At 37.9% G+C, this 16,988-nt stretch overlaps 1 protein-coding gene across 1 annotated transcript; it reads right to left on the bottom strand.

Annotated features, from left to right (window-relative positions):
- Window positions 1-3,906: 3,906 nt before the first annotated feature.
- On the bottom strand, window positions 3,907-14,283 carry mrap2a (melanocortin 2 receptor accessory protein 2a). The gene is made up of 3 exons (XM_007237278.4): window positions 13,819-14,283; window positions 12,055-12,154; window positions 3,907-7,068 (listed from the first exon to the last, which is right to left on the bottom strand). Exons 1-3 carry the CDS (start codon window positions 13,937-13,939, stop codon window positions 6,633-6,635), a joined length of 657 nt encoding a protein of 218 aa, XP_007237340.2. The 5' UTR covers window positions 13,940-14,283; the 3' UTR covers window positions 3,907-6,632.
- Window positions 14,284-16,988: the final 2,705 nt, after the last annotated feature.

The following is a 16,988-nucleotide window of genomic DNA, read 5'->3' as shown; positions in this document are numbered from 1 at the left end:
ATATATTGCGATACTGTAAGCAATGCGAGATACTGGGAATGTTTTAAATAGTGTATCAATCGATTAAAAAAATATCTGATAAATCACAACAATATTCTCTGATTAACTACGATTAATCACACTTGTTCTTTTTAAGTTGCAAGTTTTTTATAGTGAATCTTAGAAATGTAAAATGCAATTATATGTACATTAGTGATGTTAATTAAAATACTAGTATATTCTTGTATGTTTCAGGGGAGATAAAGCCAACATGGAGCGATGGAATTAAGAGTGCATGATAAATTGGATAGAAGAATATATATATTTTTTACTTTATTGTAAACATCTTAGCTTGGTTGTACAGATTTCTAAATTAGAGCGTAATTTGCTGAGTATACAAAAAGCTTTTTCACATCTGTAGTTGGTTTCTATGATCCGGATTAGTTGATGAGTTTGTTAACTTAGAGCGTTTCTCCCTCTGTTTGGTTTGGTTTCACACAGGCATAAACCTAAACACACCAAAATGCGCACCAATAAATCATGCGAGCACATCGTTGCCTCTGATTGGTCAGAGCTGTCTGGCAGGAGCAAGAAAGTAAATATAGCAAGGAGATTCTGTGTTCCAGCAGCAGAGACGGTGTTTGTTAATTGCAGTATATTATCTGGCTAATATATCTGATTAAAGTGCACCTTATCAGCAGTTTATCTCAATTATAAAGAAGTATATTTGTTAGCTGGGTTGGATAGAGACCAGATCACGTTCTCACCACAAGTGAACCGCTCCAGAGAAAACATCTGTGCATTGGGCGTGGGCGGAGCACAATTTAATGGAAGTCCGGGTTAAAAATAATAACGCATTACTGATTCAAAATGAATTGCGTGCATTAACACTTTAACATTGTCAGGCCTAGTTTAAACCAGTTATAGAAAGAAATGGCATAGAATTTATTTATTTTTTTATTCATGAAATCTAAGTAAAAAGAGTACAACACTGCTATCTAGTGGTCAGCGTTTAAAAACAACACAAAATAAACCGCAGTCTGTCACTAATCTTTACATGTAAGCTAATAATCCAAAATCACTACTGTGTTTTTGATAATCAATACAGAATTGCCATACTTGAATATCTCCATACTAAGAAGTCTGTCCTGTTGTTTAACACATGCATTGCACACGAGGCATGTATGTGTAGCTCAATAAATATGACCTTATTTACAGTATATGTTCCTGGTAACCTCATTCCCTGCTCCCCCTCCACCTTGCTTCCTCTATCCCATCCCAATATTACCCTCTGGGCCTTCTTTAGCCTCTGCTAAATGTTTTAATTTTCACCTTGGAATTTTACACCCTCTGTTGCTTATGTACCTCATAATTTCACATAAAGTCACTTCGGATAAAAGCGTCCGCTAAATGCAATATAATGTTCTTGGCAACCTTTATCTTGCCTCTGAATAGCTGAATAGCGTGTGAGAAGGCCTGAGAACAAAGATGAAGTGAATCACAGCACAATCCAGGATGATATTGTTTTTTTTTAATGACACGACAGTACAGAGAAATCTAACTGAGATCATTTATCAGGACAGAAATAATTTAACAATAATTTACTTCCAAACAATCCTTCATTTTAACAGTATGACTGTAAGAAACGTGCCCCAATTTGACACACAGCATTGAGTCGATGCCGGATTGTCGTGCTTGGTTGACGTTAGAAGGCAAGCGTTTTTGAAAACCATGAAAGCAGGGCTTGAGCAGCGTGCTTGTTTTAAACAGACATGCAAAGATCAAGTAACTGTTTTCATGCTGTTGCCTTTGGGAAGCCGTGTACTGAAAGGAATTCTCAAAATGCCATTTGAGCAAACTGGATTCTTTCACCTTGAGTGGTTTCATCAACAAGTGTTTAGACCCTCAGGTCAGGGGAAAAATTACATTCAGAACTGCTCTGTTACCTTTTTTCAGTGCGCCAAAGGCTCACAATGACAGCGAACAAATAACAAATAACACCGCCTGGATAACGGTGTAAAAAGCTATCTGCAGGTGCAAGAATATTTCCCATATGGGTGTTTGGACAAACTGAACAAAATTACTGGATCCTGGAAAGCTGCAGAAGAGCGGTTTTGGGATATTCAACAAAGGTTAGAACTCCTTATGTTTTACTACACCAAAAGTCAATTTCACACGATGCAAGAATTTCAGTTTGCACTCTGTTCTACCTTTTAATAAAGTAAAACAGTGCTGGTCAGAAACAACGCTTCATTTAATTCTATTAATCATGGAAATAAAACCCAGAAGCCTCAAAATCTAAATATCATATGAAATGTTTCAGGATTTTGTGTGCATACTATTGCATTTATTACAGCTTCAGAAAGCAAGTGCTGCTTCCCATCTTTTAAATAAGCCTGCCGGGACATTGTTACAAATGGAACTATTACTTGAAAAGCTTATATAACAACTTTCTTTTTGTTTTTTTTTTCTGAAGCTCAGCAGCTCTGAGTAGTTTCTCTGCATGTTAAATAAAAGCCATTCCTTAGTGTTCAGACTTCACTTTTTATGAAGTCAGTGGGGAAATCGTCTAGTCTTACTGAGGACCGGTCCTATTATTTCTTTTATTTATGTAGAGCCTTTCTGTCACCCAAGGATGCTTTGCAGTTCTTTACACCCATCACACACACTTTAAAAAAGCCCCACATGCTGACGAAAAGAGGCAGACAATCTGTCACAGCAATCCCAGGATCGAGGACTGCTAATCCACATGTGGGCATACAGACATATTCTTATGTACACACACACACACACATATATATATATATATATATATATATATATATATATATATATATATATATATATATATATATATATATATATATATACATTAGAGCAGTTTTAGAGTAACAAATTCCAGTGGAATGTATCAATTTACGTAATCAATTAATGCAAATAATTCTGCATATGTTACAATACATTGTGATACTGTAAGAAAAGCCCTATACCAGAGGGTCGTCTGTGAAAAATATTTGCCTTCTACACTTCTACTTAGTGACTGCAATTTAAAAAAGAGGAGGACCAGTGAGTTTTTAGGCCATTTCTCATTTTCTGCAAATAAATGCTCTAAATGACAATATGTTTATTAAGAATTTGGGAGAAATGTTGTCTGTAGTTTTCAGAATAAAACAACAATGTTCATTTACTCAAACATATACCAATAAATAAAAAATAAGAGAAACTGATTCAGAAACTGTAGTGGTCATTTTTTTCCAGAGCTGTATATATCATTTTACTATCCTATGCTATGTGCTATAACATCTTCAAACATCCCCTAAAAACTTTTCCATCACACAGAACTCCTAGAATTCCATTCAACTTATAAATCTGGTGCTCTGTGTCACCCTGTTGTTCTGAGAACAGCAGCATCTCTAGCAGTTTGATTTGATCAGAAACACTTTTCGTTTTGTCCTTTCATTTTCTCTTCTCAGTAAGAGCTTCTTTATCTGTGCCGCATCCTTTCAGCACTACAGTGTTGATTCTCACAGTCGGAAGATCAACAAAAAAAAACAACCTTGGAGCTCGACTGTCGCACATCTTTCAAAGATGAAAGCGTTAAGTGTTTTCTGATGGGGACAGTTTTGGTGGTCTGTCTTGTCATGTCTTGCACGGACATTAGGAGCTTCTGTTTTTTTGTATTCCGTATTCCGTCTGTTTTTGCACATCCTCATGCAAGCAGCACTAGCAGACTCTCTTATCTCCTCACAGAAAACATTCACTTAAATGGCCGCTTTGAATGGAATAAATGAAATAAATGAAAAGTTGTCTCTGACTCATGCTGTACTGTATATATGTAAATAATATAAAGTGAAACCACTCTTTTAAAAGAAGCAGCAGAGGGTTAGTGAGGTTAACGACAAGATGCATTGCAAATAAATCTCATACTAATATATGACTGGATTTAATACAAGGCCAAGAATAATGCATGTGCTACATTGTCCTCTCAAAACATGTCCTGTTTCTAAACATTACAGAGTAATATGGTTGTAAAGGCAGTTTCTTAACATTTTCTGGTAACCTGGCACAGTTTTGAACTGGTCTTAACAAGTGCAAAAGTACACAACACCACAATAAGTCCAAGTCCACAACAGAGCATAAAAAAATCAGTCCAGTCTTAAATAGTAAACGGATACTTGCTTAAACAAAGGTGTAATCTACAGCAACTTTACGCTGATGAGTGCAGCCAGTGTACGGTGAATTTGGAGTGTGGCAGCTGGAGAGTTGCTTCATTTTTTGTTGTGGTTGTCCAAGCAAGGCTTATATGAAGGTCCACAGTATCACATTTGTGTAATATTTGTATCCGTTTTAGTTGGATTTAGGTCTGGCTCCAGTTTGGTCAGTCCAGGGCACCATCCATGCACAAAGCAGTTAGAAAATAACGTCCTTAATGCAAATTATGATGAAGGCAACAGATACTAGCACATCTTCAGCTGCTCATCCTTTTGTTTACAGCAGAATTCAACAGCTTATATAACATTTTAATGTCCCAAGATCCGTTTCAGATAATGTTTGGCTGGGTTGCTGCGATGCTTACATACAGTATAAATGTCCCTTTTTTTTACCGCCTCCATTGCACTGCTGTCTTCCACACGGCTTTCTTCCAATATATAATTCAAGTATTGAGTTCTGATGGCCAGTCTGATTTATCAGTCTGACTTTATCTAATGAGCCCCTGCTAGAAAAGTGTGTGGCCCCCTTCACATGTGTTATGTGTGATGCTCTTTCTAATAAGCCTTCTTCATAATTGCTGATCCATTATTAGTATTATGTAAAATCATTTTAGTGTACAAAAGGTAAAAGCCCTGTATAGCCCCTGCAGATAACTGCTATATCTAAAGAAGAGTTATTATTCTTATAATAACTCAAAAAAAAAGAGAGTTATTATCCCCACACCTTACGTATTATAAGGTGAGAACACATGAGGATGAACTAAAATAAGTAGGGACGCACCAAATATTGGCAACTGAAATTATTTGGCAACTGAAAATAATAATATAATAATTGATACATATTTATTTGAAGTCATATTGCAATATCTCTGGCCGCCTTGCGTTTCACATCACAGATCTGTTCTTTAGAATCAGTCAGGGAGCCGGCAAGCAGTCAACAACCGGCAAGTTTAAGTTCATTTTTATGCATTAACACCACCGCTCATCTGACTTTAAAATATATCTTTTTTAAGAATTACAGTTTTGTTTACTTAGCTTAGCTATAGAGGTCTCACCACCTAGCGAGAAGGAATTCGAAGGAAAACATGACGACCGCTGTTCCTTACTAGTGTCGCATAATGCACCTTATAATCCAGTGCACCTTGTGTTTGAAAATACACCAGAAAATAGATGTTTATTAATAGTGCACCTTATAACATGGTGCTTTTTATTGTGCGAAAAAAAAGGTACACTAAATATTTTTTATTGTAGCTTTATAATTACTTGCAGTATTAATTTAACAATAAAAGTGTTCATTAACACCGACAGATTTACTGTGTACATTTACCCTGTGTTCACACTGGCAAGTGACAAATCACTGTCTCTTTTGGGAGTGTGTGAGGCTGCTTGTGTTGTGTGTGAGCAGAAATATATGTATGTACAGGCGTGGCTTATTAGCAGTATCTAATCTAGCAAGCTACCTATTAAGCTATCTGCTACTTTCTTCCCCCGGAACTGTCCCTGTATTTGTGCAAAGATGCATCACATAAAACTGGAAAATATCTTCAGAGGCCGTCAGACATTTTGTCATGTTCAGACCCACACTGCTGAAGATATACAGCTCTGTAAAAAAATATGAGACCACTTAAAAATTATGAGTTTCTTTGATTTTACCAAATTGAAAAGGAAGAGGAAGATGGAAGAGGAAGATGGGTGATCACAAGCCATCAAACCAAGCTGAACTGCTTGAATTTTTGCACCAGGAGTGGTATAAATTTATCCAAAAGCAGTGTGTAAGACAGGTGGAGGAGAACATGCCAAGATGCATGAAAACTGTGATTTAAAACCAGTTATTCCATCAAATATTGATCTGAACTCTTAAAACTTTATGAATATGAACTTGTTTTCTTTGCATTATTTGAGGTTTGAAAGCTCTGCATCTTTTTTGTTTTTTCAGCTATTTCTTATTTTCTCTAAATGACAATATTTTTATTTGAAATTTGGGAGAAATGTTATGATCGCTTGATGCTCTGTCACCTGGCAGTGTGAATGCAGGGTTAGGCTGTTTAATTAAGTCAGTGGTGAAAAATGAGAAAATAAATGAAAAACTGCAAAAAAAAAAAAAATCGATATACATCATTTGCCCAAAAGTTTGGATTTGTTCAGTTTCTGTTTCGACCAAAATGATATTCCGGTGCATGCCTAGAAATATGTTTTGTTAGCAGCTTCTCAAGAGGCACATCTTTCACTTTTGTACCATCTCTGACCCTCTCGGCCTGCAAACCTTTTCCTACCGTGCCCATTTACATACCAAACGTTGCGTGCTCCATTGTTTTCCATGTTATATGACCTCATTCATTTCACTCAGGCTGAAGTGTGCAGAACATGTGCAGCTGTATTCAGCGACCATGCAGTCCTGTTTTGTGTAGCTCAGCTCAGACACAATGCTGGTGGTTCACTTGTTTAGTCTCTAATATGGTGAGTGCTGTGGCTATGAGACTCACTGTCCATGATTATCGGCGGGTCCCCCAACAGCAAGTCATCATCCCCCAGTGTGGAACTGAGTTCAGAGTTCACAAAGTTTGGGATGTTGAAGTGTGCCAGAAAAGCGGCCTCGTTATCCTCACTCGTCTCCGCCTGGTTTCTCTGAACAATAAGGCCGGCCTCCACCTGCCTGCTCGACTCAGAGCTGCTGAACTGTGCATGAGCCCTGCAGGCTCTGTCCAGGGAGCGTTCCCCTGCCTGCTCTTCTTCATTAATGTAGCAGTTGAAGAGAAAGCGTGACTCCTCCAGTAAAGGCCGGGACAGACCGGCTCTCGTGTTGTCTGCTTCCCTCGGGCGGCCTAATTCTTCAACACAGCTGGTCAGATGCACACAGTCCTCGCATGGCTCAGCACTCCTGTGTGAGAGAGTAGACAAGAGACAAAAAAGGAAAATAAACATAGTGGCACTCAAATATTCTATGATCTATCATCAATAATTGACTTTACTTGAATGAATAGAGCTAAGACCATGGACATAGTAATCAGTGCTAGATGCCTGAATAACATTCCCTCTCCACCATGTCTGGTCTTCACCTTCAAACTGCTTGGTAGGGGTGTGCCATATCGTATCGTACATGATAATATCGCCAAAATATTTGACTATCGTGAACGATATCATACCCTGAAATATCGTGCCATATCACCCACCCTAATTATCGTATCAGGGTTCTATTTTTTGCCGTTTTTTTAGCAAAAGAAAAATTCACACTGTTCTCATTTCCCATTATCTACTAGAGACAGATCTGTCCAGTATGATTTATTTTACTTTATTCCTGTATATGGAGATATTTGTAGTGCATTATTATTATTAGTATCATGACATTCTGAATCCATGATTTCTGTAACAAATCTGATGAAAATCTTTTTTTAATATCTCAGTTGGCCATATCATATTGCAGGCAATAATAAAATTCTAAATAATTTTTCAAATTCGCCAAAAGTATTGTTATCATGAAAATACCATGAAATATCGTGATATTATTTTAGAGCCATATCGCCCACCCCCCTACTGTTTGGAATCCAGATTTCATCAGATTTATCCTGGGATGCCCACATTTACTTTTATACAATTTATACGTTTATACAATTACTTGATAAAGACAAGACCCAGAATCCACTTTTTTTTCTGTTGTGTTGCCAAAAGAGCTGGTCTTCCCTGTGATGTCCTAAAACAAATATATTTGACCTTTATTTGTCCAATTCTATGTGAGTATGCTTGCCCAGTCTGAGGTAGAAACAGCTGACAAAAAAAACGAACTCTCAAAGCAGCTGGAAAGGGTACAAAAAAAGATGAAAGGAGTGATGAGGCTACCCTGCACATCCTCACTGACATACTCGAGGACAAATCATCTCCTCTACATGGCTTCCTGCCAAAAGCCTCAATATCTATTTACTTCTTTGGCAGTGGGGATACGTAGGAACTCGTGAGCAGAACTGAAGGACATAAACTCTCTTTTATTACTCTTGCCCTTAACTTGCAATTTATGTGACTTATTTATTTTAATGATAAATGTTAATAATTTCTCCTTATGTATTTGATTGTTATGTATGATTTTTTCCAGTCAAGTTGAAAGATGCAGTAAAGTCACTCTGCTGAAGTGCAGCATTATAGAGGAGTTTTAATTTAGTTCTCCAGCACAGAGGCAGTTAGCTCTTTCGCCGCTCAGAGGTGAGTATTATCGGCCTGTAGTCTGCTGCTAACCCCAGCTAGCAATGCTGGAGCAGAATAAGCATTAGCTGCTAACCACGTGAGTATATTTGACTGTACTCTGCATATTTACTGTGTTAAAACATGTTACGTTGGACAAACCGCTAGCTAACACCGCCCTGGCTTTAACCCTGGCTAATTTAGCTGATAATGCCAATATTGCTGCACCCAGCCTTAGTGGAAATCTGGAAATCTAAGCTTACTGTAAATACACAGACGCGCTTTACTCACTTAAATAAACAATTTTCAGGCGAGAATTCTCTGTAGATTAACATTTAGTGCTCGTTTGACTTGTTTTTTTATTTTAGTAGCTTAGCTTAACTTAACCTTGTTAGCTACCTCACTACCACTCAGTGGCAAGACCTGCTGAATAAGAAGGGAAACATGGTTACACTCCCCTGTTCCTTATAATGCGGTGCGAAAATAGGCGTTTATTGATAGTGCGTCTTATAATCCAGTGCGTTTTATAATCCAGTGCGCCTTATAATGGTCTTAACGCTTCAAAAGTGAGAATTTGTCCCCAAAAACTAATGCTGAAACATGTCTCTGCTCTGGAGTCCTAGGCTGTGGCCAGCTTGCAAAAATATTCATACCCCTTAAACTATGAAACCCCTAAATAAAACCCAGTGCAATCAACTGCCTATAGAAGTCACTAGCCAAACAGCTCAATTTTAGGTTCGTTAGACCTCAGGACATGTCTCCAAATACAAGGGTTTTTGTTCCTGTGTGCATTTGCAAACATAAATCTGGATTTTTTTATGTTTCTTCTGGAGTAATGGATTCTTCCTGGCAGAGTGGCCTTTCGGCCCATGTCGATACAGAGCTCGTTTCACTGTGGATAATGACACACTCTTGCCAGCTTCAGCAGCATCTTCACAAGGTCTTTTGCTTTTGTTCTTGGGTTGAAACGAACATTTCGGACCAAAGCATGTTCATCTCTGGGACACAGTACCAAAAATACCTAAAAAATATTCTCATTATTCTGGCATTTGGCAAATAAAAATAACTCTGTTAATCCTAACTGAGGTGTATTCTAATTTCATGTCAAACAGTGAGAAAAACAAGCATATGTGTATTATTATATAGTGTATGTAAATGTATGGTTTCAACTGTAAATACAGCTGTTCTGTGAAGGCCTCAGTGGTTTGTTAGAGAACACTAGTGAACAAACAGCATCATGACCAAGGAACTCAGGTCAGAGGTAAAGTTGTGGAAAAAGTGGAATGAACAGTGCTGGTGTTATTTATTATAATTATATATCATATAATTATATGTAGTGACTTCTTTAATTGCTTGCAAGTTTATTTTTATAAAAGATCATGTGTCCTACCATATAATGCACTAAACACATAATACACATGCAGATAAAATCATTTTGTAGAAATGTCATTTACTGTAACTACGAATCTGTAGATAATTAAGATTAAGTATTTTGTTTTAAGTTATGCTAATAAACAACAGACAGCTTTGTTTGTTTGGCTGTCTGTTGTTTAGTATCGAGACTTGCAATGCATTTTGGGAAACATTGTACTAAAGTTGTATACTGCAATGTACTACTAAATCATGATGCATTATAGGAGTATATAGTGCCCCCAAAATTACGTTCAAATTCCACTTTATAATTTGGACACTGGGGGAAAGATGGCCGATGTACTCAGTAGTGCCCTAAAACATAAATAGGGATCTTTTTCGGATACAGCCCTTGTTTTCCAGTTAGAGTGTACTCACACTAGGCAATCTCCAAAAGCACGGCTCGTTTTACTGTCTTGAAGACGTGGGCCAGAGCACGGTTCAATTGGACTTCAAGAACGATACACATGCAATTTGAGCGCTATCCGTGCCCAAGCACGAAGCAAGATGACGGTCATATTCGTGAATACCATCAAGCTTGTGGATACCAAAGATCCATTGAACAGTGTCGTGACGAGCTGAAGAAACAGCATGTGCAGAATCTGAATGTGTGGGATGAGCTCCAGAAACATGGAAGCTTACCAGAATAAAAAGGATAAATTCTCGTGGTCCGATGCTGTCGATAAAATAATTGGGCTTAAACCAAGTAGCCAACCTGATATTTTATAATCTGGAACATCGTCTGACCAATCGGAAAGCTTTTCGTATGACGTAAGCGTGCTCGGGCACGGATTGTTTAAACCCAGTGTAGTACAGGCCAGTGGGGGAGTAGGGAGGGGGCACGATTCAACTAAACCTTCTTTTGTTAGCAGCTGGCTTGGAACATCAGGGACATGCAGCACTGATAGCTGTCATTCAGTACTGTGGATTCAGTGGAACATACTGTATATTATATATAAATAATTAGCAGCTGGGCTCCCACGAGATGTACCTATTAATGTATGTAATACTTGCTTTAATTACATGGACTATATAATACCCTGACATGAGCCTCAGCTCAAACGTCACAGAGCTAGAGGCTGAACTGTTGTGCATATTCCACGAAGTCAAATCACTACGGATCTCATTGTGATATCAAGTAGTCCTTCATTAAGGAACTGGTATCATTTTACGAACAATAATGTGAGCTAGCCAATCAGACACATAGTCACTGTCTAGACAGCTTGTTGCATTTAAAATGGAACAAACCTTTAGCAAATAAAAAGCTAACAACTTCTGAGTTTTACTGTGAACAAATTAATTGGCCATGAAGAGTGCCAGCTCAAAGAGTGCCAGTTCAGTGCCACTGCACAGTGTACAAACTGTGCCAACAATATGCAATGAGTCTCAGTCCTTCTGAAGCTTTCTATAGTATAAATTGCCCTTGGATTCATAGACCTCTTATATTTTATTCGTGTATCTGTGAGAGTTAGAGGTATATATTTGTTGTCTGCTGTTTTTCAGTCTGAGTTTGCTAAAGGTTGGCGCTCTTATTTTGCCAAAGAAGAAGATGAGTCATGGCTTTATAGCAGTTTAATTAAGGGTTATAAAAAAACAAACATGGCTGAATAATACCCTCTGGCCTCTTACCCATTTATTTCCCTTTATACATGAATAGGATTAATTAGCTGCTCTGTGAACCCTTGCAGATGCATAAATTTGCTTGCTGTGTGCATCGGTGGGCTTCTCATTTCCATTTTTCCATATTTCCATATAGACACATGCCTTACATCTTTCAAATCACAAAACGGCCATAGGTCTGCACAGCGTTTGGGCGGTTACTGCAGCAAAGAGTTATGCTAATGGGATATTATCTGGGAGCTGTGTTTATTTGAGGTGCCGTTTTTCTGGTAGGACTCCAGAGTTGGGTTCAAAGTACGTTACTCCAGAGCTGCAGACTGAACGGGGTGCTAATGAGAGGTTGGCAAGTTCACACACAGCAAGAGAAGATAATGAGACATCAGGATGGGGCCAGCACAGACATCTCTCTGAACACAATGGACAGGAAAGGAGCATGCAGTAACTGCTTCACAGCACTACAGCTGGGAACATCGGGGATGTAGAGGAGAGAGACCTGTCTTTCAGGTGGATTCAGCGCAACATGTTTATTTAAAATGATCAGCTGTGCTCCCACAGCACATATCTAATAATCTATGCGCTATTTGCTTAAATAACGTGCTCCTGAGGCTGACGTGAGCCTCAGCTCGGGCGTCACAGAGCTAGTGACTGAACTGTGGTGACTTACTCTGGATGTGGAGCTCCTGTCTTGGTCAACAGAGTCAGCACGAAGAACATGAAAATAACAAACACAGCCAGGCCCACCCAGAAACCAATCACAATAGAATCTGAAACAAAGAGAGGATGGATTTGTTCATGCTAGGGCTGCATTTTTTTTATTCTGTGATATACAGTGCCCTCCATATATATTGAAACAGTGAGGCTGATCTGTTTATTTCTGCTGTAGACTGAAAACAGTTGGGTTTGTCATTAAAAGACAAATATCAGACAAAACATCAACATTTCAGTTTTTATTTTCAGGTATTTACATCTGGATCTGATACACAGTTCAGAAGATAGAACCTTTTGTCTAAAACCCACCCATTGATCTCCTCACCCTCCATGTTGATCTTCTGACTACTATTCATCTTTAAATATAAAACCCAAATGTTTTAGTCTACATAAGAAATAAATTGATTGACCTCACTGTTCCAATACTTTCGTAGGGGACTGTATATTACAATATTCAGAAAATACAGAAAAAAACAAGAGTTTAGACCAAGAGACAAAAGAGGAGACACAATGATCCAGCAGGTCATGGTATTATTGCACTCTGTGTATCCAAGAGGTCAACATTTAAATTAAATTGCATAGTTATAATCTGCCTGATATGTTATGGAATATGTTATAGAACTTATAATAATACATTTGCCTTATGAAACATTGTAACCCTTCATTTTGTGATCGTGATATAACAGATATTTAATTCAGCAGTAGCACTAGATTCTTAATCTGCTAATCAAGCATTGTCGCATACCTAGTACAATGATATACCGTATTTTTCGCACTAAAAGGTGCACTTAAAATACTTTAATTTTCCCAAAAAATTGTAGGTTGGTAGGAACAGCGGCTAGCACTAGCAGTTAGCCGCTGATGCTAATGCTGCTGCACCCAGCCTTAGTGGACATCTGGAAATCTAAGCTTACTGTAAATACACGGAAGCACATAAATACCAAATAAACAGTGTTTAGAGGAGAAATTAAGAATTATAGTTTTGCTTAGCTTTACTTAACCTAGTTAGCTTGTATACCTTGGGTTTTTATACTTACAGTCACAGTCTGTAGTCTGTATTCTTTATTATCCTCCTAATTATTCTTACCACAGCAGTGCTGCTGGAGTTTTTTTTTTATTGTTTTAAACAGAAGGGCTGCAGTCTAATTACAGTAAGTGTTTATGTGGAACTTCACACAACATTAATAAGCCTTGCTTTCTGCTTTAGACAAATGAATTTTTGATGTACTGAATGAAGATGAATAGTTTATATGAACAAACTCAATAAATGCAATACATTGCTATAAGAATACGGCCACCAATCTATTTTTTTATTTGTCTAGTGTTCTAAGCAATAAAATTGGCTTTTTTTTACATTTTATGTATAGACTTTTGTATTACATTTACAAAAGGGCCATGCATGGTTCCTTTAAAAAGGGTTCTATAGCACCAAAAGGGGTTCCACTATTGTTAGGAGCCAAATAACCCTTTTTTGGTATTATATAGAAATCTTAGTTCTGTCCTTTTATCCTGTGGAGGTGGATACTAACCAATCTCTCCATCACCACTACCCTCACACCCTTACACTCTGCCACCTGAGAGAACAATAACAGTCCCAGTCTCACAGTGGTTCAGATACAGGTTACTGAAGCTACAGGCCATTTCCATTACTCTGCTGTTTAGTTATCGTTACAAAAACAGAAGCACAGAAACAAACAGTCAGAAACAGACAGCCACTCACATCTGTGCGCCTTCAGTCCCTCGAAGGACACGGGCTCCTCGTCATCGTAGTATTCGTACCTCCATTCATAATCATTGTTGGCGATGCTGGAGGTGCTGTTGGGGGGCTGTAATCTCGGCATCTCCTGATTGGTAGAAAGGGCCACACGCCTGCAGTGTTAGTCCGCAGGCCTGCCCTGCAGCTCCTCACTCTAAATAACACTGTTATTAACCGAGGAAAGAAACAGTGAGAGCAGGATATAGGAACATACAGCGGCTGTCCGTCTCTCTCTCTCTCTTCGTGAGTGAATGTGTGTGTGTGTGTAGAGAGGCTCAGAGGCTGCCGTATTTTCCTCAGAGCTGCAGAAAGTTCCCGCTTTTAATCCGTTGGAGAAACCGCTGGGCTGAGCCGCTGCTGGAGCTCGTGAGTCCGCGGTGACTCGGTCCATCAGAAGCGCGCGTGCGAAATCCCTCTCTGTGGATGAGAGCGGAGCGTCCGCCAGTGGGCGTGGCTTACGATCTTCAGAGTCATAGTGATTGGCTGCGCTGAGCGTTAAAGAAACGCGATGGAGGTGCTATACATAGAGAGCCCATAAATTATTCAGGTAAAAAAAATAATAATAATAATATTTAATGACAAAATCGAAAAGTGTAAGCTTTATCAGTTCACTTTTGAAGCAAAATTTAAAAACAAAATAAATAAACAAAATTAATGTAAGTTAAATATTAATAATATTTAATAAATTATATATGGGCTATTCCACCGAATGTGTGCCATTTCTGTCCCCAAGAGATTACATGTGCACACAAAATAACTTTAAAATACATTTTATTAGTAAGCATAGTGTCTTGTACATTGACCTTATTGCAAAAGAAAAATATGTAATTAAAACATTAATAATAATAAAAAAAATAAATGTTGTACCTGTTCCCACTCTATAACTATAAATTTAACATGAAATATAATTATTAAAATCCTTTACAGAAGTTAATTTTTTTTGCATTGTTGTGTGTGACTCCAAGTCCCATCTACGCTAAAATAAATCCATAATATTTAAGTTAAAATACACTTGCTTATATAATTTACTTGTGTACCTGGGTTTCACTTATCCCTATTACTGTAAAACGTTGCCCCATCTGAAAAATCTGGAACATTCTACAAGTCACATCTACAACAGGAACTTACATCAGTTGGTTCTTCTGAAGATCATGGGAAGACTAAAATTAAACTACCTCATTTGTTCTTCTGTATATTTGATCTTATTTTATCTATGACTGAATCATTTTGAAAATGACATAGATTCCACACATAAAGACAACTTTTACAGACTAACCGTCTTTTTTAAGTACAGTATGTTAAGATTATGGCAGATAACAGCATTTTTTAAATTGTAGCTAAATTTAGTACAGTCCTCAAACATTTTCAGCACTGTGCTTCTGAAAAGGTGAAGTGTTGCACTGTTACGAGTGTCAAGCACTGCAGGCTGCACCACGCTTACAGTGTTTATGAATTATTTTCTGTCCTCACTAGCTCATACATCTTGGATTACAGCTAGAGGCTACAGCTCATTTTTCCATGTACTACTGGTGTTATTCATCCTATAGCCCTTAATACTCTATTTCCGACCACAGGGTGACTGCTGGAAGGATGTGTTTACTGGGCAATTTCTCAAACCAAGTGAAAACACTGAGCCATGAAAAATCCAAGCAACACTGTTGTGCCTGATATATTTATACCAACAGAAATCAAACTGATAGAGCTGATGCCTGTTTGTTGGCATGTGCCAGTTAGTCTTAATAAGACATTAGCCAAGGAGCTAATATTAGTCGAGTGGAGTGTAAACTACATGGAACTGAATCCTTGACAAATTAATAAAATGTGGCATAGTTTCATGAGCTTTGCTTTAAGTGTGTGAGCATGTAATTTCCAGGAACAGCAATATTATTTGGATTAGTTTCAGTTTTTTTTTTTTTTTGAATGTAAAAGTTGGGTAAGGGTGCATTGTCTCGCCAACATAGGAATGGATGTCTGACGAGTGACTGTTGTCAGGGTTTAAATCAGTGAGTGGCGCACATGCGTTTTCTGCTGACAACATACACCAGAAATTTATCTGAACACACCTCACTACTAAACTGCTCACTACTAAATGATACTAAACTGTTTAATGCTGTTAAACATTATTTACAAATAATTAAATCTACCCTGAGATGTTATAATAAAATAAAAATGACTCCTGTCTGTTTGCCAGGCACATTACACTACACTAATATTTTTGACTCCCTCCCAAAAGGACAGGGAAGATCCAGCATTTAAATAGTTTTAAACATGAATTTAATTCTAAAATGAATTATGAAATTAATTGCAGAGTATTATTGTGATAAAAACAATTACTTTCTTTTAATGTGACTGTCACCACTTCTATAAATATAATATTAGGTCTCATTTCATAATTTTTTCATTAATTTTGCGGTGGTTTTTTTATTGTAGGTGGTCACAAGCCAAGGTGGGCAGGGCCATGAATCCTAATTTACCATGCCATGCCAAGCGAAAGATCTTTTGCCTTTCTGAGGTGAGTATATCGGACTGTAGTCTGCATGTTTGCCGTGTTAAAACAAGCATCACAGGACAAACTGCTAGCTAATATCACCCTGGCCTACTGGAACACTCGGGGCTCCTCAGTGCAGCACATTTAAAAAGTCTAAGCTTACTGTAAATAAATGAAAGTGCTTTTCTCACACTAATAAACAGTTATCAGGAGGGAAATCTGTGGAGATTAACATCCAGCACTCATTTGAATGTTTTTTTTTCTAAGAATTACAGTCTTGTTTACCTACCTTAGCTTTACAGGCCTCGCCACTTCCCAACACCACCACCCAGCGACGAGACCTGCTGAATTAGCAGGAAAACATGGCGACACCCCTCTCCCTTACTAGTGTCCATAATGCACCTCATAAGTGTGGCTTATGTATTAAAATAGACCAGAAAAATAGACGTTTATTGACAGTGCACCTTTTAATAGGGTTTGTTTAGCTTAACTTAAAACGGATTTAAAAATCTGAACACATCTCACACTTAATGTCAGCTCTCCAAAGATATATGAGTCATTGGTAAGCACACACTACAGGATATTGAAAATCATAACTCATAGAAAAATCAGAGCTTGTCTCAAATACCAGCCGGTCTCGCATCTC

This window comes from Astyanax mexicanus, chromosome 6, assembly GCF_023375975.1.
Source record: "Astyanax mexicanus isolate ESR-SI-001 chromosome 6, AstMex3_surface, whole genome shotgun sequence".
In the NCBI taxonomy this organism is placed as follows: domain Eukaryota; kingdom Metazoa; phylum Chordata; class Actinopteri; order Characiformes; family Acestrorhamphidae; genus Astyanax; species Astyanax mexicanus.
This window is presented reverse-complemented; position numbering and strand designations above follow the sequence as displayed.